Below are 25256 nucleotides of genomic sequence, written 5' to 3' on the forward strand. Positions count from 1 at the left end.
AAAACTAATAAATTCGTTTTGACAGCAAACAGAAGAAAACAGTGATAGAAAAACGCTAAGCAGATTTTAAAAGCACTGACAGAGGTAGTGTCAATCTAGATGCTGTGAAAGTATTTCTAACTGTTACTTCAGCGTCTGTTCTAGTGGGCGTGTTATTGAGATGGCGATCAAGCATCTCTCTCAGTGTGGGGGATTTTATCCTGTCCTATCCTGTAACATTCTCTATCGGTTAAAAGCCATTTAGAGGTCTACAAATATATTTTTACTATATAAGGTTGATGTCATGAATATGATTTCTTAGTGATGTATCATGGCATACAGCATGCACAACTGACACTCTGATTGACTGAAGGATCCTCAGCAGTCTATAATAAAGGGGAAATGATCTTTCATTTTCCTATGGGGAACAAGACAGCTTATTTGACTTTCTGAAGCACCAGGACATTAACAATGATTTTACTGTTTGCTTAGCCTTCCTAAAAAAATAGACCTTTTACATTGATTCATATGGTATGAGGGGTAGTTCACTCTGAGAATGCTGCACTGTACAGTCCCAAGTGGTTTGTTGGTATGTCTCCCTCACTTATATCACAGACTTGCCTGAAGCTGAGTGATCTGTCAAAATCAAAGCAAAGTGTTCTTACCCTTATCGCTCAAAAACATAGCAAATGTGATTTTAAGCTACAGAATGTTGATGAGAGAGTTCAGTCAGTGTTCAAGTACTGTAAAGACCCTTTACTTTACTTGAAGTATAAAGTTAAACTGCTCTGTCCCTAACAGCACAAGGTTAGGAAATCACCTAACCAAAATTATTTAGAATCCCCCAAACAAGAACTTCCCCTGATATATTTTGTAACATAGCAGAAACCAGAGTGGTAATATGAAATACTTAGTGTGACACCATGAACAGTTCATCATTGGTCTCCTGCTGTATTACTAATGTCGTATGACCTGAAAAAAATGTGCTCTAATATGTATACTGTAGGGGGTCCTATTCACAAAGCCAACAGTTTAACAATCATGAAACCCGCTCTGGTGTAAGACGCGCCCACACTGAGAAACCAGTACAATTCATTTACAAATCTTTCAACTAGAAATTCTGGAAGACGTTGACGTTTCATTTAGTATAACTCAACCGTTCTGGGGTTGATGTGCTAAATGGCCTCTCCTTGTCTTTTCTTTTGTAAAATGTAACCACTCTTCTTCAGGGCTTTCTTCTTGAATGAAAATGCCTCTTTCATTAACAGAACTCTTACATACTGAGCATTTTAGATTAGTAATTAAGGTTAAAGATTAGGAACAATGCTTTATAAGGAAGGATATTATACAAGCTGTAACTAAGCAGTCGTTGAAATTACACTGCCATTTTACAAGGCAATACAGATGCAGGCCAAGCTTTAGCATAGCAGCTTGTTTAAACCATCCAGCTAATTAAAGGAGTAAAACATGTTGACAATGATTTTATTGGCCTGGGAACATTAATTGTCTGGGGAAGCATCTCAACTGGGTACCAGGAGTTCACTCCAGCACCATTTGCAGGCCTCTCTGGCTTAAAAATACAGCTGCACCTAAAATGTACAAATCAATTAATGCAGTTAATTGGCAGTCAGCCAATCTCCTCTTAATATGTTAATGGGTTATTTTAGTTATAATAGGAAGTAGTACTGCCTTGACAGGTATGTGTAACAGAAATTGTTATCTTTCCCAAATGAGGTGCCTGTACCAGAAGGGACTATCCTACTGCCAAGTTTTTGACAAAAACTAGACCTTTAGATTGACATATTTATTCTAAAGTTGACAGAATACAAACCCGAGTAAGAGGAAACCTCTGTGGAAATGAAGTAACGCCCCCTAAGCAGAAAATAAAAAAGTGACAAACCATCCATATGGTAATGACAGGAAAAAACAACTACAAAAATATATATGGTAACTGTGATTTACTCACTCTCAAATTAATTTTCTATTTCCTAAAAATGTTGTCAGTTTATCAAACAACTCCAGAAGGTTTTGAATTGAGAATAATAGTGGATAAACTGAGGAATCAAAACCAGGACTTCTAATCAGTGCAATGGTGTGACCTAAAGAATGCCAAGAATGACCTTTTTTTGTGGAGAGTAAATATTAAACAATTCATTTAGTCCCTGCTTCGATGGTAAAGACACCATAGCAAGAACAGCTCTTCCATGGGAATTCATATATATCTGCAACATATTTGACTATTGGCTGGTTTCACAGGCCCCAATTAGAATTAGTGTTGGACTACTTTACTTTAAGCTATTGTAACATTACATAGTCCAAGATTAGTGCTAATCAGGGTATGTGAAACCAGCTGTAAGTGACATCGTATGAAAAATAAAGAAATGTATACAGAAATAAAATTAGGCTCACATTTTAAAATGTTATTTTGTCTTTCTGCATTAGGAGATTACAACAACTCAGAAGTGAAGTGGTTGAGGGTTTAAAGGTTGTCTTTTTGCCTTGAGTGACTGAGATATGAGGGAGCTCTTGTGGGACACAGCCTCCTGACCTCTTAACTGCTGGGGATCTAAGTGTGAACCACAGTGTAGCTGCAAAAGCTTCTGTGGTGTTTGAATACAATACAGTTGCCTGTGTGCATTCAATATTAAGATACCATTTGTATATTCACAGTCACGGTTTAATTGTGGTGTTTCTAATAATATATTGTTAAACAATAATACATTTATTGGTAATACATAGTATATTAAAATATGAGATATTATTAATACATATTTTTTACTAAGACATATGTATCAAATACATACACTTATAATCAATGCAGGTTGCCTTCAGTGCTTGGGTTATTGTGCTTATTTAATAACCCATTTCAAATGATAAAATCCTCTGCAGCCACTGTCTTCCACTGTTAGCACCCAGTCACTTCAGACCTCACGTTCAGTAGTTGCATAATCTGACAGGTAACAAACTGGCCCTTGATTTCCCAGTGGCAGTCTTATCTCTTTGATGAATTATGTTTAGTTATGTATTTATTTAAACTGTAGGATGCCCCTTGTGACTGCTTACTCACAAGAGTGACTTGGTGCTCATTATTTTAAATAGTACACCAGCCTTTCACTCAAATATTTCCTTTTTAATGTGGTTTTTATTCGCTGTATATCACATTTTAATTACCACGCTGCTAGACAATCATTCATACCAGCTCCCTGTGGATGTGCCAGGCTGTCACAACCCTGCCGTGTTCCCCCTGATATTAGCACTGTCACAGATAATGAAAAACATGACACCGCTGATTTAGAAACCCAGAATAAAAATAAAAATACATTTCAGATAGCAAGGGGGAGTGGGTTTTCTATATATATATAGAAAATAATATATAGGATACATGATGGATCTGAAAGTGTATAAAATAATAACCAAGTGAGCTCAGAGCAGATGTTTCTTATGCAGACATCAGTTTATCCTTTAAATGGGTATTAGTGATTATCATAAAGCATTTTAACTGTACTTGAGATTTCCAGAGAGCACGGGCACGGAATGGTTCGAGGCAGGTGTCCCTGTGGTGGATTCATTTTGTAAAGCTCGTCCAACGAAATACCTGTGAGGCATTGCTGATGTTGATATGCCCAGCTGCTTATGCCTTAATTGATATACATCTTTCTTTTGCCATGTAATTACCATTTATATTAATGAGGTTACGCTTAGAGTTCAGGCTGTACCACATTAAGGCATGCTTTATTTTTGTATTTTATAATAAAGTTCTTGGGTCTGTCCATCAAAATGAGATACAGTACAGTACACCTGTTATTATATTTCAATATAAAAAAAAAAAAATCCTGACAAACCTAACAATGTAGCGAGCTACGTTGGAGGCCAAGGAAGACGACAGTTGTCAGGAAAACATACTCTTTATTAGTCAGGAACAGCGGCTACACAGTGTTCAGCACCATAGACAGCAGCACAACACATAACAGCAGCTGAACACGGCAACAGCAACTCAGCAACTAACACAGTAACAGCAACTGATACAAGGCGCTCTCGGGGATTCAGATATACAGGCTAGGTGGACCTTATTGAGAACCCCCACCTTAGTTCCAAAGGCAGGCTGGCGCATTGCCAGCTTCAAGTCCCATAGTGCTGCACTGGGCGACTCGCTACAATAAGACGCTAACATGGGAGCAAATGTGTTAAACTACCTGTACAATGTGATGGATATGCACTGACACATTGATCTGTTGATCCCCATTAAATTTGCTCAATTCAAGTTGTCCTCTATAATTCTCAATGTTATTTTAGTTGGGGAACTGATTTTAGGAGACTTTTTTTGCATATCAGAAATTCAAAGATTTGTTGATGAATTAGAAACATATGCGAGAAATAAACACGCGAATTTCATTATTAGTCAGATAATTATTTTTAGTTTTTAGTCCAAGTTTGCACTTTCCCATTTGTCTCTGGCTTCTTAATCTCAATTGAATGTTAATCTAACATACAATTACATTTATTATTGCATCTTACACTTCAAGAACATGATTTTCACAGGCTCATAATTTAATTTCAGTAAAACATTTTTCAAGCTCTGAAACTTAAAAAGCAAATTACATTTGTGCATGCTTACTTAGCTAAACTGAGCTAAACAGAATATTGTCTTACCAAAATGTACCATGTACAATTTTCTGCAGTTTTCCCAAGCTTTTCCCATGGTTACACTATGCATTTACCATATAACATTGTTTTCCATGTTTTTTTTAATATTCTTTGCCATACCTCCCTAGGCTTTACAAAGCTTTGTATGCTTTACCATGCCGTCACTGTGCTTTATTACACTTTACTAAGCTTTTACTATGGGAAACTTTTATAAGGGTTGGGTTTGAGTTAAAATGCAAATCTGAAATTGCTAACTTAAAATACACGTACTGTACCAAGTTTTGTAAATCTGTGAGGGAAGTTTTTCCACAAAAAAAAAAAAAAAAAAAGATTTCTTGTGGGTGCATATTTGTTACATCAAGCAGATTTATTTTGTGTCACCAACAGCCAGAATTACTGAATCTTAATTATGAGCTTATGACATTCCGTTATGATTCAAAAGCTGTTCAAAGCTTTTTGCCTCATGCACAGTAAACACACGCTTGTCATAAGAATACTCTTAACAAGTTGAGAGAAATGCTAACATTTGTCCTCATCTCCTCAGAAGGTTCAGAAACGGTCGGGGCAGATTCACACAATGAATACTCTATTTTGATAAGGGAAAATCACTCCTTTAGATGCCTTGAGGTTTTTTTTAGTGATAAAAAGAGATTAGCAGCTCGAGGGATCCAGAGGCCAGGTTGAAATCCAGTTTTAGCACCGCCATGAAACCAGGAGTCAGCTGATAACAGGATTAGCAATTAAGTGGCTTGAAGGCTGCCTTCACTCTTGAACACATGGCTAAATATTATTAAACAGTTGAGTTGGGTATAATGAAATTATGTAGGATTCCACCAGCATTGCTTTATTACATTTAGTTACAATTACAGTCTAGGTAACACCGTAGCATAGTCATAGGGGCTGCAGTCAAACCTGTTTATCACTATTCCTCAACTGACTGTCTGAAAGTGCACTTTTCAGACAGGTGGTCTTTATCACCACTGATTTAACAAAGGAAATGTGCCAATACAGAACATGACATGGAGATGGATCACAAGGATCACAAGTTCTTTCCAGGTGGTCTATAATACAGGTTTGACTGTATTTGGAAATATTACGGTATACAGCAAATCAAAGGTGTCTGTTCAATACATTAATAACACTAAGACAGTCCCCTGCTGTGCAATTTTTCATTTTCCAGTTAAACCCAAATTAATCCAGCCAGTGTTTAGGTTGTTAAGAGCTTTGAAATATAATCCTTTCACATTGTTTTCCATTTAGGTTTGACAGGATCTAACAATTTGGACTGCATACGCCATTTAATGTATACAGTAGTAGTCTGTATTAGAAACCCTTAACACTTCCAGGTGAAATTTTACGTATCCTTTATAAGTGTGTTTAGGGTATTTGTCTCCTGTTTATTGCATGTCAGTTTTTATCTTTATTAGTTGCATGAAAAAGCATGACTGTGGGTGCAACAGATACATCACAATTGTGTATATAGGTTTGTGGTAAAGCACTTAAGTACTGTATATATAAGGACTGTGTAGAGGCAGTACCTTGTGAAGGATTCTCAACTGTCTCGGCTTTCAGACTAAGGGGGATGCTACTGTTCTGAGGATTCTAAACATAGACAGAACATTGAGGTATTATATCTAAAGGACTCGGAATTACATGACTGCATACACAGCAATTTCACATTACCACTTATTTCAGGTCCATTACCATCAAGTAATGGAGCTACAATTGGTAATTTGCTCAATGGAGTACAAAAGTTCAGAAGTGTGAGTAATATCTAGCAGTAGGTGATTACTGGTTCAAAACATCTGATAGACCTTATGATGTTTTATTACAGGTTCTAGATTTATTTTTAAAGTTGTGTAAAACCAGGCAAAATTCGATCTCAACCACCAAGTGAAAATCCCCCAAGTTAGAGGGCACTGATCTTTATACTACTCAATTTATCTGGGGTAAGCCACAGCTGGATTTTTTTTGGAGCATTTTTAGGGTAACCAGCAACCATGCTGTAAAATACTCTAAAATCCAGGTTTGATTTATCCATGCCAAAGCAACCCCTGTCAGTTAGCCCCCACTATTGACAAACGCAGAAAGACCTCACACGGTGTGCAGCAGCATACATGAATGAAATCTATTTACAACTGATGACCTTCAGTGGTTGAGGTCTGCACTAGAGATATGCGTGGTTTGCGTGGTTTGTATTCTCCTTTAAATCGAATTATGTATTTTTCTTTCATATCTCTCTTTCCAGTGGTATCTTATATCACTGGATATAAGATACCACTGGAAACATATGCCAGCATCTGCAACACAGGAGGAGGTAGTGACTGAGGATCGAAACGGTCTTCAAGTTCAAGTGCTACACTAAAAGAGCTTGGCTCCATTAGCACAGCAGACAGATGTAATGTTATATTACATAACCCAGTCACATGCTGGAGCGAGTCATTACCTTCTGGTTACAACACAGCTCAGAAATACAGTATAATGATGATGTATGATGTACAGTAAAAGGCATGGAAATGGCCATTTTAGAAAACAGCTTAGAACCAAAATGCTTTGTTTTCATTAAGAATTCCTCCAACCATGTTAAATTCAGTTCACCAATACTGCATACCAATATGTGTCATTATATATACAACATGGTTTAATATTTAAATTCATCCACTAAACTTACAAAACTCATAAAAAGGTGATGCAAGGTGGGTCAGCCAAAGAAAAAAATCCAAGCAAAACCAATCAAATAAAAATAATGTTCAACATTGTATAGTATCTGCCAGACATGTCTTTAATGTGTTTCACAGTGGTGCAGCCCATTACACTGTAGCTTGAATCATTTTCTTTTTTTTATTATCTCCACATTTATTTGCCCGTTTCTGAAGTGGCTGGTAATAACATGTTTAAGCCACAGTTAAAAGACCTGTTTCAGAACGGCGCTCCATTCTACTAATCACACTGTATAAAGATAGAAAGCAAAGTAATCAGAGAAACTCAATCACCCTAACTGCAGGGAGGCTGTCACCTGTATGTGACAATGCACTTCAATGACATCTCTGACTAATAAAACCGCATGTTCAGAATACGTGGGTCACACATTTTGAACATTATTCTTTTAAACAGCTGAAACACAGTCCCAACACAGTCTGGATAGGGGCACTCAAATTACCCTGGGACCTGGATGCATGCATTGTAGTCATATAACACAGGTTCAGGCTGCACTGAAAACGGCAGTTTCTAAATCTTTTATATTAAATCACCACATATTTTCAATGAAACCACCAAGGATGGGACTGCAGGGGTATAGCGTAGGACATAAATAATTCAATTCAATTATCCCCTTCCTGTCTTTTTTCTTTCGATCCTTATAAATCACAACCTTGTAGTTTTGTAGTTTTGTTTCGAGCAATTAGATGCTCAAACAAGTTTTCATGCCTCAACTAATAAAATAATTGCTCCTGGCTATAATGCATTTACACACTTGGGTAAAGAACTGAGACAGGACTATTATGTATGATGCGAAGAAACCTGCATTTCTTTACTAAAACCTCACAGACACACCACCATTTCCACTTCCCAACCAAATGAAGAACTACTGCAATTACTACATGGTATACCAGTGCACTAAAAGAGTCGACTGTAAGGATATTATATTAATAATCTTTGCTATCATTTAAAAAATAAAAATAAAAAAAATCCACACATTTATTATTGTATTTTGCATTCCTCTATATACGATATTGTAGATTAACATCTTGTTTGCTTACAAAGCATAGGCTAATCCCATTGAAAAACACTAAACGAATCGAGAGCATAAGGGACACAATATCAATATAGTGATACAATAACATGTGGTTTACTAAATCATCATCAAATAAATAAATAAATACATACATACATATATACATACATACATACATACATACATACATACATACATACATACATACATACATACATACATACATACATACATACATACATACATACATACATACATACATACATACATACATACATACATACATAAATAAATATGCTTCCTTAAAATCTTTTCATAGCACATAACAAAAACAACACAACCAACTTGAACATGAATCTTCTTTAAAGGTATTAAATGTGCCTAGCTTTCAACAACTGTAACCATAAGTCAAGTGTAACAGGGCGCAGATGGCCATATGCACCCCATTAAGCACATAACCACTATACAAAAGAACTGGGCTCGTTTGCATGACCATATAGATCTTTTAACCTTACCTTACTGTCAGGGATCAGAATCAGTCATGGCAGGCATCTCAGCACACTGCCTTTTAAAAAATGACTTGATACACATTTTTTTAAACCCAGGAATTTTTTTTTTGAAGTTTCTGCAGTGCTGTGACAGAGAGGTCCTTTCTCCATAAATACTGCTTGGAAGGGTTTGATACCTTGACACATGGAACCTCAGTTCTATGCCTATCCTTTTCTACAGACAAACAACTTGCAGTACACAGTTTTATATGTAATCTTTGGCTAATAATACCCAATAAAAATAAGTCAATGTAAGTACTGGAGATATGGACTGAGTTGTAAAGCTGGTTCCGGCTCCATTTCCACTTACAGTACACTCAACGAACCAGCATTAAAACGTCCTCGTTGCAAGCATAACAGACGACTGTTTTCCTTTTAGCAGCTGAGACGGGAGGGCTCAGCTGTAAAATGTAAGCTTCCATTCTGTGTGCCAGATCCTGGGATGATCTTCAATAAACAGACTTGTACAATTAAATCAGAACAGCAAGCGATGGTCAGAAAGCAGAAAGTCTGAGAATGACTAAGTGACAAATTCAGAAATCAATTCTAAAATCGCAATATGATCCCAGTGTGTGTAATACGTTTTTGACGCTTCACTGTTTTTACATTTCAACCATTTGTTTTACATAAAGCTGCATCATTGACAAGCCAGATGAGGAAATATTCTTTTTTTTAAAGCATGAAAAACAGTGTGTACCTCGCAACTCACATACATTTAGAATCGGCTTCTTATTATGTTATAGAGCAAAAGATGACACAAGTCAAAGACTCCATGTCTGCGTAGGAACCACTAGCAGCTAAGGATCTTGATAAACGCTCTTCGAAACTCAATGTTGAACGTTGTATAGATCACAGGATTGAGGGCGCTGTTGACATAGCCCAGCCAGGTGGTGGCGCTGTAGACTTCGGGGGGTACATAACATTGCTTGCAGTGAGTGTTCACTATGTGCGTTACAAAGAACGGGAGCCAGCATATCAAGAAGATGCCTGTAAAAGAGAATACATTTGTGTGACTACTTTAACTACATTTTTAAACACAATGTATGTTGACCCCACTCTCAGTAATTCATGGTCTTAACTCAGATTACCTCACCTTATTTAAGTCATTGATAGAGTGTATAAAGAACTGTGGGGTTTACTTGTCATATATAGGAATCCAGTTGGCATTTTCAAATATACTGATCTTCAAATATATATCTGGATACCTAATCTTTTGATGTTTTGAATGGGTGAGTTTGGTATTCCCCCATGGAACGTCATGAAACAATTTGTGAATCTAATACAAAGTCTATCCTGTCCTTTTCTATCCATCGATTCCGCATACATAAGCCACAATCAAAGTATGCGTTCAGAGGAATTAATAAAAAAATACGTAATTTACCTAGAACAATGGCCAGCATCTGCGTGGCTTTCCTCTCTCTGACCTGCCTGTTCCTTCGCTTTGGCACAGGCCACAGGGCTATCCGGGTTTTACCGCTGGGAAGGTTCTTCACTTCAGAGGACCTCTTGGGCAGCTGGCTGATGGTCTCCCTCATCTCTCCCTCCCCGTCTACCTCGTTCTCCGTTCTGGCGAAGGAGGCGTGGCTGACGCTGCAGTCATTCTGCAAGTCTACTGGGGCCAGCAAGTTATTCTCAGAGGGAACTGCCTTCTGCTTTTTGAGCTTCAGACAGGAGGTGATGGAGTGAAGGTTGACATGCACAGGTTCCTCAGTGTTCTCCTATAGTTGAACAGGCATTTAGCAATCACTGCATGTTAATAAAACTCCCATCAGAATCAAAGTCAGTGATACAAAGTATACCATAATAGTTCACATATGCGTCCAAAACACTGCAGTATTAGTAGGTTACTACTACGATGTTTTCTTTAAAGGGTTTAAATATTAAAGAATACTTTTACTCACACAGCATGTCCGCAACTTCATTCTAATTTACAGTCCCATACGGTTCCCTCTTTAATTTTCCACAAAATACTTCTTTTTAAGCAACTGATCATCACCACCAGAGCCAGACTGCCACTCTGCAGTGTATTCAGCCTGGATACCAGCACTGCCATTATGAGAACTTTTCTTTTATTGATCATTTATTTATATTTCAACATGTGATACTAAAATGAATGTAAACAACAGGGTGCAATAATACATATTTTTTATTTTGATGCAAAAGTAACGAGAACAGGTAATTGAGCAGCTACTTTATTTTGCCTATCACAACAGAATTAAATTACTCACAGATTTTCTTTTTTATTCCAGTTTATCAGTAAAAAAAAAAAACTAGAACGCCTTGAATACTAAAATGGAAAAATGTATTTTTTCACACATACTTTAGCAACGGATACAGATAAGACATTTATCTTTAATCGGAACCAAAGACGGCCCTGAAAATACAGATAAGGGTAAAACGTATCATGCTATTGTCAATCGCTGGTGAAACACAAACAGCAAAATCCAATCAAATCATGTTTTCGTTAAGTAATGTTAAAACTTAAAGTGAAAATAAAGTCTGGAAAAAAAACAAAAAGTGACTTGTGAGAATGCCGTTATGCTAATGAAAAAACCGGTAAGATTTTTTTTTATTGTAACCTTGGTTACACCTTTAACAAGGACGAAAGAACCTTATTGTCAACAGCAGTGGCTTTCTTTAATGGCTACACTAATGACTACAACAGGAAGTGGTTCATAATAGGAAGTGGTTCATTAAAATCTGTGTCACCTGTTTTATAAAAGCATAATGCGCATATCATATGAGTTCTCTGAGCTGTGAATGGAAAAAACAGACAAACACAGGGCCTTATTATTATTATTATTATTATTATTATTATTATTATTATTATTATTATTATAAAACAAACATTTTACTTTTGTGACATGAGCCAAATTCAAACCACGGCCAATCTTACAAGGCTATTGAATTATTTGTTTGTGGCCCCTACAATAGCCCCCTCAAAATATTATTAGTATACAGTACAACTATGGCTGGGACCAAATCAAAACTTTGACAACCCGCTAATTTCACTTAACAAAACTGTATTTAATAACATTTTCTTTTTATGAGTAGAAGAAATAAGATAAAAAAAACACAAAAAAACGCTATTAAATACAGTTTTGTTAAGTGCGATTAGCAGGTTGTCAAAGTTTTGATTTGGCCCCAGCCTATATTTGACACAGATATCTAAGAGTTTCGTCTCAGGCAAGAAAGAAAGAAAGAAAGAAAGAAAGAAAGAAAGAAAGAAAGAAAGATAAAATAAAATACTTAGAATATACTTTAGATGTGTGGGGAAGGTGAACAAGTACGGAGTAAAAGAAAATGGGACTGTGGGATAAAAGACAGTATTAAAGAAGGAGAAAAGAGAGACATCAAGACAGTCTTGCTATTTAAAAAAGCTACAGATTCTTTTGAGATGTTCCAATTCCACAGCTATTATTCTGAGGGCTCATGCTAAAGACTCGTAGAAGCAGTCACATGGTCGTTTTCCATTATGCAGCTAGAAGACTAAAATTGAATCTTTTAGAAACTGAATGAGCTAGCTTTTGTGGAAAATATTTTTTTTGATGAGCTTCCTATAGTAGTTGAGGAACATGAACCAGATAGGTAATAGAAAATGTTACCTGTAATTACCCTTGATTTAAAAAAAAGCAAATGTATTGTAATTTAAAATTGAAATAAAAATTGGCATATTGCTCCGTTAGCAGTTCATTAGCATTAGCATTATCAGAAAAAAACAATTCTTCTAAACAGGAAGTATTTGGCTTGACATAGATCTCACATGTAATTAGCTCTTCTGGATTCACTGAAGTGAGTATAGAAATATGATTTTTGGGAGATGCTCTATTGTTGCGCTAAAGAACATCTCCCAGTAGTAACACAATTTAGCATTCATGGTGCCAATTAAATAATGTGATTCCCTACAGTTTGAGTGTGTATAAACCTTAAACAAATGATTCTAGCTTGCCTTATGAATATAATAATATAATTGGTTGATTAAAATACTACTTACAGTATAGTAGTCCTGCACAAAAATAACTCGCTTTTTATATAGACATAGGCTGGACTTCTTTATCCAAAATGCATTATACAGCAACAGATCTGAAATTCACTGGGATCCATTATTCTGTGTCTCAACAGCACAGGCACACAACAATTCCATTAGCTATCAGAAAATCTATTGTTTTATCTGGAAATTGCCGTGCATGGGCTGAGTACCTCATTCACCAAGCAATATTTACATTGCCAGGTATACAATTAAATTTCAGATACCAACAACAATCTCAAGAGAACTTGCAGAAATACAGCTCATACACAGAGCTTGTGTTTCGAGTCCTGGTACGACCGCTGTGAGGTTGATTAGAAGGGACTGCGAGGATCCTGAAGTGTGAAGACATTGCAAAATAGATTTAGTGAACTAAATTACGCAGTAGCAAATTTCAGTGCTTAATCCATTAACTCCAGCCTCTATTACTAAATAAATCAGTCCATGAGGAATTATTAATTCCTATTATTTCCATGTTAATGCTACAAAAATTATATTATTTCGATGTTTACCGCAATTAAAATAATAGGAGTTAATTAAGTACTGGAGGGAACACTTTGAAAATATGCCTCAATGTGTCTAAAATGAATCTTCTAACAACCTTATTCTTCATCATCCAGAGACGCTCAGAGGTGTGTGTATAATAATGTGGGGAAAAGTGGTTAAAAGAGAGCATATCTGTTTGCCTACATAATCCAGCCCAGTCAGAAGATTAACTATCACTCCAGACCCTGGCCAATGAAAGAGTAAATGTATTGACCCAGATGAGACCCACTCAATTCTCTGCCATGGTAACAACACAAGTCAAACAAATGAGTTTTACTTACCACTTTAATTTGTATAGGAGACAGACCCATCTCTTCTTTGGATATAGAGTTCTTGACTCCCTCTGCATGCAGAGACGATTGCTTGGTCAAAAGGAAAATCAGAGTCACTGCATGTCAAGGACGCTGTTAGGAATGTTTTAATCAGATTGTCCTGCAGCAGATTGTTTCTGTTCTTAGGTCTACACTTCCACAGATGTGGGTAGAACACGCCACTGCTATTCTATTATTGAGTGTGACAGCCTGTCAACACAGCAGACACGGGTGTAAGCGTATTTCCTTTTCTTGCCTTCAGATATGCAAAGCATCTCATATCTACGGTCTTTATTCAAAGTACAGTATCTCTCTCTTTTTGAAAGGACACACAAGGTGACATTCAAAAGTGAGCTGTTTTCCATCCAACTCATTTATGACCCTGTTGCTTACCTGGATGTGCCCGCTGGCTATAACACAATTAACATATTCATGTTTTTTCAGTGAAGAATTACATCTGATCAAAAGAAATACATTAGAGTGAAATATCACTTTTGTATTTTATGCACGAATAAGCCCCCTAATATATCCCTACTTATAATGTACTGATCCTCAGGAAAGTGAATTTGAGGCATCTGTCTGACTGAATGGAGACCCAATTAAATGTGACTGTTGCTTTCTTACCGGTGGTCGGTGATAGCCTCCCGATTTGAGTTTTCCACTGGCCTGCCTAAAAGCAATGCGCTTCCTTCTCTTCCTGAGAAACACGTAAATCCGGATGTAAACCAGGAGAGTCACAATGAAGGGAAGATAGAAAGACACGACCGAGGAGTAGATGACAAATTCCGGGTTCGATATGGAACAAATATTAGGATGCTCTGAAAAAAAAAAAAAAAAGAACACAAAAATTAATTTTAAATAAATGACAAACATTTCGTCTGTGGTGCACTTTTTACACATCATGGCAATATCATTTATCAGGCCCTATTCACAAAATAAATGTTTTGATTAATAAGTTTGCAGTTCACAAAACCTTTTCCAACTTTTTTAGAGAAGGTTAGAAGTTTTCCTGAACACAAGAACAGATGAGGGACAACGCTACTGTCAAACAGAGAGTCCAGTAACTGTAATTAATGATGCCCTTACACCGGTGCCAAGGAAAAATACTTATCTTGCCCGTTAAGCTATCCAAAACCTGCCCTGCCTGCCATGGAGATGGTATTGCATGTCATGCTGAAGGATGTCTTGTCATCCCTCCTGCTGGGGTTGAACAAGGCCATCCAGTTCATTGGTCTAGTCCATGTTTAATGGTGTTGAGTCATACACTGTATCTCATTGGCAAGTGACTTATCAGTCATTATTTGAAACAATGAGCAAATAAGGTTAAATGACCACACGACTGGGTGAGTAGTAGGTATTGTAGTGTTGCGATGTTAAACACAATATAACAATATTTATTGTCTTCCATCTTGATGGCAGACACAGTATAAATACTCATTCATGAAGAGTCACAATAACAACTATCATGTGTAAGTCTCTTGAATAAGGTAATATGTACAGCTGGCTTTACATATTACAGCTGAGTTTGGTAAAAACGAGCAACAGATGCCCAATACCCACTCAATCTGCATTTATTCATCACTCCAATACTTGTTTGAGTGTAAGCACATACTTATTAGGATGTACTTTGTAGCAAGCTGATGAGATTTTATTAAAATACCATATTGCACATGACAGGAGCTGAAATCCCTTGTTGAACAACGATATGAAGTCTGCGCTCAAAGTATCACTTTTGAAGTGACCCAGAGGAAGTTATTAACTACATGTTGGGACGTGTGTTTGATATACATTTTTTTTTTTCAGACACTGCCATCCTATCCTGTTAGAGGGGGTGATCGTCTAGCCCACCACTCATAATATAAAAATTCAAAACTGCAAACTGTAATCAATAATTTAGGAAACTGAAATTTGTTTGTACATGTGTCATTATGCAAATGTCCAGAATATGTATTTATGAAATGAATGCACCCATCTATACGAATAAACAGCTGGCTAGAGTCACTGCAAAAATATCTATATTTTTAAAGTTGCTTTGATTTATTTTACGTTTGTGGTTGTTGTAACATTTTTTAAAGACTGCACAACTAAATATTTGGTAAAATCTTAAAAACAAATAAAGTTGTGGAGTTCAACGGGCCTGTGTACCACTTACTGCAAAGTAGACCAGTGTCCTTATTTGTTATGAATGTGACTGTAACCTCAAAAATCACCAAGTGACATTATATTTCGGGTTTTCACAACTTATCGAAGGTCGCATAAAATTTGGGTCGACTGTCAGCAAAGTTAGAGCTAGTTTTCATTTCATTTTATATTCTTAGAAAAAAGTAATTTTAATATATAGTCAAACAGGCCTACATTTCCAGGAGTAGGTTCTATAATCCCTAGACACTCCTGAAGGTGGCATTTCATCTTTAGTACAACAGTGACTTGACTTTTAAAATGTAAAGAAAGCAGCAATGCATTTGCAGCCCAAGGGATTTACTGTATCCTCGGAGATCCCATCAAAAGATATGCACAGTACACTGTAAAGGACATGGTTCTTTCATCCATAAAGACCTTTTACCTGTGGTATTAAAGCCAAAGAGAAGGGGACAAGAGACGACAAAGGCTAGTACCCACACTGCAGTTATCATTAGCGTGACTCGCTTCTTGGAGCTGTGCGTGGTGTTATAGAGAACAGGCATGACCACCGCAGTGTATCTGTGAGGAAAGAAAAAGGACATGTATGAACTAGTTCTAGTAGATGACTCCACTTTTGGGTATGCGATTATATTATAAGGGCTGGCGTAAAGTCACTCACGGTATAGGCACACGTGCTACGGCTTATCTACATGACGTATATATGTTAGGTACTGTGCCAAAAGAAGTCATAGAGAAGACAATGGGCCTATTTTTTTAAAGAGGCAAAACACCTGTTAATTTTACAAAACTCAGACCAAACAATTAAACTTTTATATTGCAAGTCCTCTTAAGCACTCTTGTTGTGTTTCATTTTGTAACATTAACATGATTCTTTCTCCTTTCAGAAAATAGGAGTTCATTAAGGAATGGAGGACACGCTTTGAAGATATGTCCCAATGACTCAATAAAATAAATAAAAAAATGTTGTTTTGATGCCCTTATTACATGGTTAACTAACTAAGAATGTTAACATTGCAGAGTAATATGATGCTGAATGAATGAGCAGAGAGACCTGAAATACTACTCATAGTCAAAGTTATATTTTCCTAAAACCCCTTTTCCCAGCTAAAAGTTGAATTTGGCCTTTAGTTACCATGTATCTGAAGCACAGAGAAGTCACTATGTAATCGAATGCTGTCATTGTACAGCACACTGCTGAATATTACTGTCTCAGTTCAAACATTGTACTTTGAAGGGAATATCCTCTTTTGCTCACATGACCCAAACAGAGACTTTAACTCAGCTTAACAGTGATTGGGAGATGACATAGAATGATACTAAAACCAAGGTTTTTTTTGTATTTTTTTTTTATTCTACTAAAGTACAACAGATTAGAGAAGAGCATTTGAGCCAGGCCTGGCAGAGTCCTAATAATTAATACATTACCGATAAACCTCAGATAAATAGGGTACGCTCGCTGATTAACTCTCCCAATATGTCCCTTCTAGTTTTGTAATCTCACTCTCTGGTCTATGTTTCTTGAAAGGAATGACATCCTTTGGGGATAGATATAATATAAGTTTACTTGGGGTGGGTTATTTATAAAAGTACAGTACACACGTTTTAAATTGAGTTCTTAGGTTAGCTGTGTTTAATTTTGACTTAAGGCTCTAAATCGCATTATATAACAATGAAATAAGAGGGTCATATTAGCTCTATATTATTAAATAAAACCTGCCACTGTGGTCCTTATGGATGTGTACAATGGCTTGGGTATCCAGTGAATTCCATGTAACCTTTACTAGTTCAGGTTTCATTTAAAAGGCTTGTGTTTCAAGTCTGTATACACTTTCTAAGCATATAGACAGCTCATACAAACTTCCACAGTAGAGTTTTCAGTTGAATCAATTACACCAGAATCTGTCATATACTGTAGATCTCTTAGCCACTTGCGAACATCGTTTTTAGGTATATACTCCATTTAAGCTTGCCACTTAAGTTGCCACTTAATCTTCTAATGTGTTATTAAAATCAGAAACAGTGTACCAGATGAATTCACCCATTATCCCATCAGCTGATAAATCAAAACAATCTTTTACTGTCACATCTAGTCACATCACTGTACATTAATCAGAGACTCCTCTGTAATATAATGAGTTATAACTTATTTCAAGCCCTGAGATCAGAAGAGAGAGAAATAAACATAATTGCCAGTCCCTTACCCCCCCCCCCCCCCAGTTTGGTTTAGAATACATTCAGTCTGATTGAAGTCAGTATAGGAAATAAGCAATTGCATTATGCAAATAGTCTGCCTAGATAAGACGCTCCTCGAACTGATTACAGGCAGCTCTATTGTTCCATCAACTTTGTGAGAGAGTAGCATGCATCAGTGAAATCATTTCTGTGAGGGAGTGGATAAAACAGAACAATCACCCTCACCACTCTGAATTTTTAAACACACAGCACCACTTAACTCCTGACAGAGAGCGGACAACCGAATTTTAGAAACTTACTGAGAAAGGAAGTCCAAAAAAAGACAAAAATCTTTGAGGTTTGTTCTGATAAGAGGCATACATATTTTCCAAAGTCTTTCCCTTATTCTTTTATGAAACTTCAAATCATTTTGGAGTTTAAATATTGCATTTTTATAATTTCTCTGTATCAGAATCCACCAGTCGTTAGCTGAACTAGGAGAATCCTTTTTGCCAGCTCCTTTTAAGTACTTTCTGATTTCAAAGAAATCATATAATGCAGCGACCTTTTAGGCAGGGGTGCAAATCATTTTGAAAATAGGTGCTAAACTGTTTTGAACGTTTAGCACCAGAGAGCCTGCTGAGGCTAAATGATCAAACCCAGCCCCCCTTACAGCTTTCCACACGACACAAACGTTCTCGCCTGTGTATGTGGATGAGTGTGGGTGGGTCATGTGAGTAGTCCAGACCCAACGAGAAACTATCAGCACCTATGGTTGCTGAGGAATAATAAAAAAAAGATATATATATATATATATATATATATATATATATATATATATATATATATATATATATATATACACATGTCTACTGGTGCCAAAATTTAATGTCGCTGGCACTATATGAGATAGACTCGCACCATAGCGCCAAATTTACACCCCTGCTTTTTGGTCTGCTGGTTCTCTTCATGCTACAGAGGGACCAGGACAGTTGGAAGGTCATCAATTAATATGATTTATTTAGAAACAGAAAGTACTCAAAAGGAACAGCCAACAAAATAATATTTAGAGCAAATAAAAAAGTGATATATTGACAAGAACTTCCAAAATAAATAAATACATAAATAAAAAAACTTGAAAAAGTACATCTTGTGTATTTCAAAGCATATCTGGATAACAGAAAGAAATGCATGCCATTTTCTGTGAAACAGATTTAACAGGGCAACAGCCTCACCTGTCAATGCTGATAGCACAGAGGTTTAAAATGCTGGCTGTGCACATCATCACATCCAGTGTCACAAAAACATCACAATACATTCGACTGAACATCCAGGCCCCTCCAACAACCTGCATAAAGCAGAAATAAGATCAATCAGCAAGATCACTTCAAGACATCTTTCTGTATTATATGTAAAACTCTTTACCTGTCTATATGTAAAATAAACCAGACCTTATTAGTATGAATTCATGAAAAAACCCACATAAAATCAAGTAAGCAGACATGCAGGATAATGCATTTAACAATACAATTAAGCAAGTACTCTTCCCCATTTCTAAAGCTGGAAACAGCAAGCATGACTTGCATTTATTTATTTATTTCTTAGCAGACACCCTTATCCAGGGCGACTTACAATTGTTACAAGATATCACATTATTTTTTACATACAATTACCCATTTATACAGTTGGGTTTTTACTGGAGCAATCTAGGTAAAGTACCTTGCTCAAGGGTACAGCAGCAGTGTCCCCCATCGGGGATTGAACCCACGACCCTCTGGTCAAGAGTCCAGAGCCCTAACCACTACTCCACACTTGCATCCTCTGCCATGACTCTGAAGTTGAATTACTCCGTGTTCCCACCTCCACTATATCCAGTGGGGACTCATTTTAGCTGGGGATGTGCAAAAAGCTATATAACCTTATAGACTGAACCAGCCTAAGGTGATGTAACCAACACACAAAGTGCATGTGGAGAGCAATAAAACCAAAGAGATGATGCAATCTAGAAAAATGACCTTATTATACAGCACACTTCTGTTTTACTTCCTTTTTATTAGGCAATTATACACAGGAGGGTGATATGGGAAACCACTGAAAGTGAATAAGGGTGTGGATAAGCGTTATACATATGAATAAGACAGGAATGGTGATGAATTGATTATTATTATTATTTCATATCATTCAATCTCAATTGTTTTTCAATTATATTGACATAAAAGTGAAACCGTCACTTTAAGGCTCCTCTATAAACACCGGTCCTCTGTTTAGTCAGGAAATGCTTCAGTAGTTTTTTTTTATTTTTATTACCCACTATTTTTATAGTAATTCATGCTTTTTTTTTTAGAACACAGATCTTAATATAGCACCCAAAGCTGCTGGCTCCCAGCAACTGCCTTATAAAAAGGTGTATCTGGACTTTAAAATGCTTCATTGATATTAGATAGTTATTTACTTCTAGATAAACCACCCATGGCATGACCAGAGATGCCACCAGCAGGTCTGCAACAGCTAGACTCACGACCAGGTAGTTGGTGGTGGTCTGCAGACTCTTCTCTCGAAGCACAGCCAGACACACAAGCACATTCCCAAAGATGATTGCGAAGATCAGGACCGAATACAACATTGCATAGTAGTTAGGATGATGGTCGGCATCCTGATCTTCTGTTGAGTTATCCAGCCTCAAAAAAAGATCTGTCACATTTAGAGAGCTGCCAACTCCACTGAACAGGGCCATTGGGGAAGTCTGAAAACATCAGGTACCTGGAACCAAAGCAACATAAAAAGCACTTGTCAGATGGATGGCTTGATAAAGCAACCACTTTGCACATCACTTTGTGAAAGCATAATCAAACCTGTGGAAAACAACAAAAATGGAAAGTGTGGTTCAATTAAAAAATGTAGACCATGATTGGAACAAATTGTTAAATGTATTACTTCTACATCTACTAATGACCATCCATGTCTGCACCAATTGGATACCACAGTATGGGTAAACACTGATGGGAGATCTGTGTCCTGATTTATTAGGTTTTTTTGTATATAGTGAAAATGGTGTCATTTGTGGCCCTGCATGTCTGAAGGAGATAAAGGCACTGACTGAGAATCGAACCCAGGTCTTCAAGTTCGGAGACCAACGCACAGTGTGTCATGTAAAAAGAGCCAGGCTCAATTTACAAAGCAGAAAGATGCTTTATATCACTTAACTGTTATATCACTTAACCCAGTCAACTGTTGAGAGACTGTTCATTAAAAAAGTACTGGAAAAGTCACAAGTGAAGTCCACCTAATCTGTGGTTTTATGGAGTATACAACATTACTTTCTTTCACAATACAGATTTGAAAAGTATTCAGATAAATACCTAAATGTACCAATAGATAAATAAATAAATACATAAATAAATACATACATAATAAATAACGCTAAGGGGTAGATTCTATCAGATTCTCTCTCTCTCTCTCTCTCTATCTCTCTCTATCTATCTATCTATATATAAATAAAACAGGATTTTGCAGAAAATATTCTTTTGATGGATGCCATAATGTTGAAAAGTTTAAATCAACTACTATATATATATATATATATATATATATATATATATATATATATATATATATATATATATATATATATATATATATATATATATATATATATATATATCGGTATATTTTTCGGAATGTTATTAAAACAAATAATAAATGAAATGACAAATCTCAGTATAGATTATGAATTAATAATTAATAATAGCCGATGCAATTACGGTACACTTTTAATGTTCAGAAATGAAAAGCGGAGTTCTTTAGTTAGGTCATCTACTTATTTCTTTGTCTCTTGCTTGCTTTCTTAAAACACCTAGAAACGTTCTTGACTTCAGTTTTAAAGTCTACCTAGACTTACCTTTCTTTCTGCAGCCACAGTCGATTTCAGCTTTGTGCAGTGAACTCCTGAACTCCTAGCATCACCACGACAAAGCAAAACAAATCATATTAATTCTGTACATTACATCCATCGTCGACATTGTCTAAATACATCCACTATCACATTTACACTATTAATGGTCGGTTGATTGTATAATTAGTTTGGCAATCTGCACGACAGCTCTCGCAAAATACAACGTAAAATATTCTTCTCTTCATATTCCAAGGAAACCATGAAAAGCAATGTGTGTTGATGCTCCTGAGTTATCAGAGGTCCTGTGTATAGCAGTAGCCTACTATACTGTACACGGTCGATAACTGTGTGATTGTCCACTGGTTACAGGCAGCTGAACTCCGTCTGATCATAGTTTTCCCAATAATATATGCATGCTAGGAAACGGGGATTCAAACAGGGACTAACTACTTTAGACGAGTTTTTTTTTTTTTTTTTGACGGTTCCACAGCAGGAGTAAATCACATTTTTCACAGGATTGTAAATGCTATGTTATTTGAAAACTGTGAAAAGGATGGTTGTGGGAACACCAAATAATCTTAAAGCAAATGATTTGAAATGCAAGTTCCTTACACAGTGAGCATCCTATTTATTGACATGCACTGTTAAACACATTTTACAGGTACTGGTGGTTATTTAATTAGAAGAGTTTGTTCTTCAAATTACGTTTTTTTTGTCTCTTTTTATTACTGATTGGTTAATACCTACTATTTGAGCTTTGTCATTGGCTCAAACACATGCCTTTCTGAGGGTGTTGCACAGATGTACAGTTTTTTGTTGTTGTTGTTCAAGCAAGTAGTACACACAATCAGAATTTAGTATTTTGTATCACACACCTTTTAAACCACCATTTTTAAAACGTATACAGTATTGTTTTGTTACAGAGAAACAGTCTAATTAGTTTAAAAAATAAAAAAAAATGTGTTTCTTTAGTAGTTGCTTGTTTCCTGTTTGCCAGTAACAAAAACCTAATGTTTTTAGCTACTGTCAGATATTGAAGATGTCATATTACATCCCCCTGCTGCAAAAATCATCATGAATGAGTTCAGTTTATGTTTATATAGATCTGCAACAGGTTTGGAAATGGTATTTTCCTATGAAATATTCTTATTGTGTACATTAACTCTGGTATTTACAGCCACCTGAACTAAGCTGGTCTAAGAGTTCTGCGTTGCTGCACAGCGTCTTTGAATCTCTTCCTCTTTTCATCTTTTGCTTTATAAAGTATGTTATCATTTTCCATCTGTACATGGCCTTTTCAGCAACGTGGTGGCAGCAAGAACAAAGAGACTGACCTGTGTGGTCACTGCTTTGTATGTTTCCATCAGGCTGCACAGAGACAGAGAAAGAGAGAGAGGTAGTACAGGAAGCAGGTTTTAACAGCGGGGGTGCTTCCAGCTGCTTTGAGGTTTCAAATGTAAACCTGTTCTTGTATAACCTTCTTACCAGCTGGTGACGGGTGTAACAGAAGATATGTGTTATTAAGTACAAAGGGGTTTTAATGGATAACTCCCAGTTAATAGAGCAAGGACAAAAAACTTGGATTGTATATGAATCTTTAATCATTCTTTAATCAATGTAATTTCTTCTAGTACACAGCACTGTTAATAACTTAGGGTTCAAAATACAATCCATAGACTTGTTTAATGTTGTAACCATTTTATATTGTAGAATCCTATGTTGTTCAGTACATAAGAGTGGTTCCTAAACAAAACACGCTTGGTTCTTCAGTGTCGTTGAGGAGTCCTGTTTATTAAGGTTGCAAAATGGAGAAACCCAAAGTGTCATGTGGTACACAGTCATTGTCCACAGCCTGTTGTAAAGCTGGCTGAAAAAGAATAAGAGAAAAATATTCCAATTCAATTTTTAATCCGTATTAAAATGTTACTCCATTTTTTGGGGGGGACGGACGGGGGGGGGTGAGGACGGGACGATGAGACGACACCATTTACAAATCTAAAAGTAATATTAAGACTACTTAACCCTGAGTTTGAGCTTATTAGTTTTTTTATCTTTGTTTGGTGAGCTGAAACATTCATCTCTGGCACTTAAATGCTTTTGTATTTATGTTGTACTTTGTGTACCTTTACTGTTACTTTAAAGTTGTTTTTGTTTATATATACACACAAGCCTTATGCTTCCATTTTTGTGCCCATTTTGGAAACATTAGTCTTGGTGCATTGATCTGAGGAATGACTGTGGCTTGTACAGTGCTCTCAGCTTTGGAAAGAGGACGTGAAATGCTGGTTCAAGACCTCTAAGATAATGTCATGCTTGGTTGCTTTTGCATTTGCTGACCTTGTAAGCTTATTAAACTTGCCAGAAATCCTCCTACTTCCTAAGACACATTCTCCTTACAGGTTCAGGACACAATAAGTAGTTTCCAAAAAACATACATTATTTATGACAGATTATCTTCCTGGCCCAGTGTACTTTTTGATAGACAATAAAAGCCCTTATCACCCTTCATGGTTATTTCTTGACAGCAATACAATGGGAATGAAAAAGAGCGTGATATGGCCAGTAGGAAATGCCATGTGTATTAAGATTTTTTCTGATAGCAGGAAGTTTAAAATAATATACACTGCTGGTTAAAAAAAATAGACTGCAATATATATATATATATATATATATATATATATATATATATATATATATATACACACACACACACACACACACACACACACACACACACACACACACATACATACAGTATATACAACCTGCCTCAAGTGTCTTTGTGCTGATAGGCGATTATTTTATGTTTTGCTTTTGTCATTTTAATTATGCCTTGTTTAAAATGATTAGAAAATACAAAAGAGACACTCATGGCAATTACATTACTAATAATGTTTTCTAGATATTTATTTGACAGCATCTCATCCGACAGTAAAAACATGACCAGACCCGATGCCTCGTCGTATGGTTTAGCTACACAGGGCTATTCTACCATCTTGTGGATTTAGTTATAATAACTGCGATACAAAAATCAAGCCATTTCCCCCAATGTCCTGGATGAACTGTTAATAAGATATTTGGAGTGTTTGCCACAGATTTACTTGAAGTGCTCCTTTTGTAGTTTAGCAGTTGGTGTTTTTACATTATTTATCAATTAATGTCCAGCTGCTGTAGCAATCACAATCTTGTTTCAAAATGCTCTTCTTGCGGTACTGGATGTGTGAAAATTGGACTCATAAAAATTCATAAAAATGTAGGAAAA

At 36.3% G+C, this 25256-nt stretch overlaps 1 protein-coding gene across 1 annotated transcript; it reads right to left on the reverse strand.

Annotated features, from left to right (window-relative positions):
• Window positions 1-8658: 8658 nt before the first annotated feature.
• LOC117972721 (D(3) dopamine receptor-like) lies at window positions 8659-22388 on the reverse strand. Its single transcript, XM_059028418.1, has 8 exons — window positions 22001-22388; window positions 20555-20862; window positions 19338-19450; window positions 16352-16488; window positions 14413-14606; window positions 13759-13818; window positions 10286-10622; window positions 8659-9891 (listed from the first exon to the last, which is right to left on the reverse strand). Exons 2-8 carry the CDS (start codon window positions 20834-20836, stop codon window positions 9695-9697), a joined length of 1320 nt encoding a protein of 439 aa, XP_058884401.1. The 5' UTR covers window positions 20837-20862; window positions 22001-22388; the 3' UTR covers window positions 8659-9694.
• Between the last annotated feature and the right edge of the window lie 2868 nt (window positions 22389-25256).

Source organism: Acipenser ruthenus, chromosome 8 (assembly GCF_902713425.1).
Source record: "Acipenser ruthenus chromosome 8, fAciRut3.2 maternal haplotype, whole genome shotgun sequence".
NCBI lineage: Eukaryota > Metazoa > Chordata > Actinopteri > Acipenseriformes > Acipenseridae > Acipenser > Acipenser ruthenus.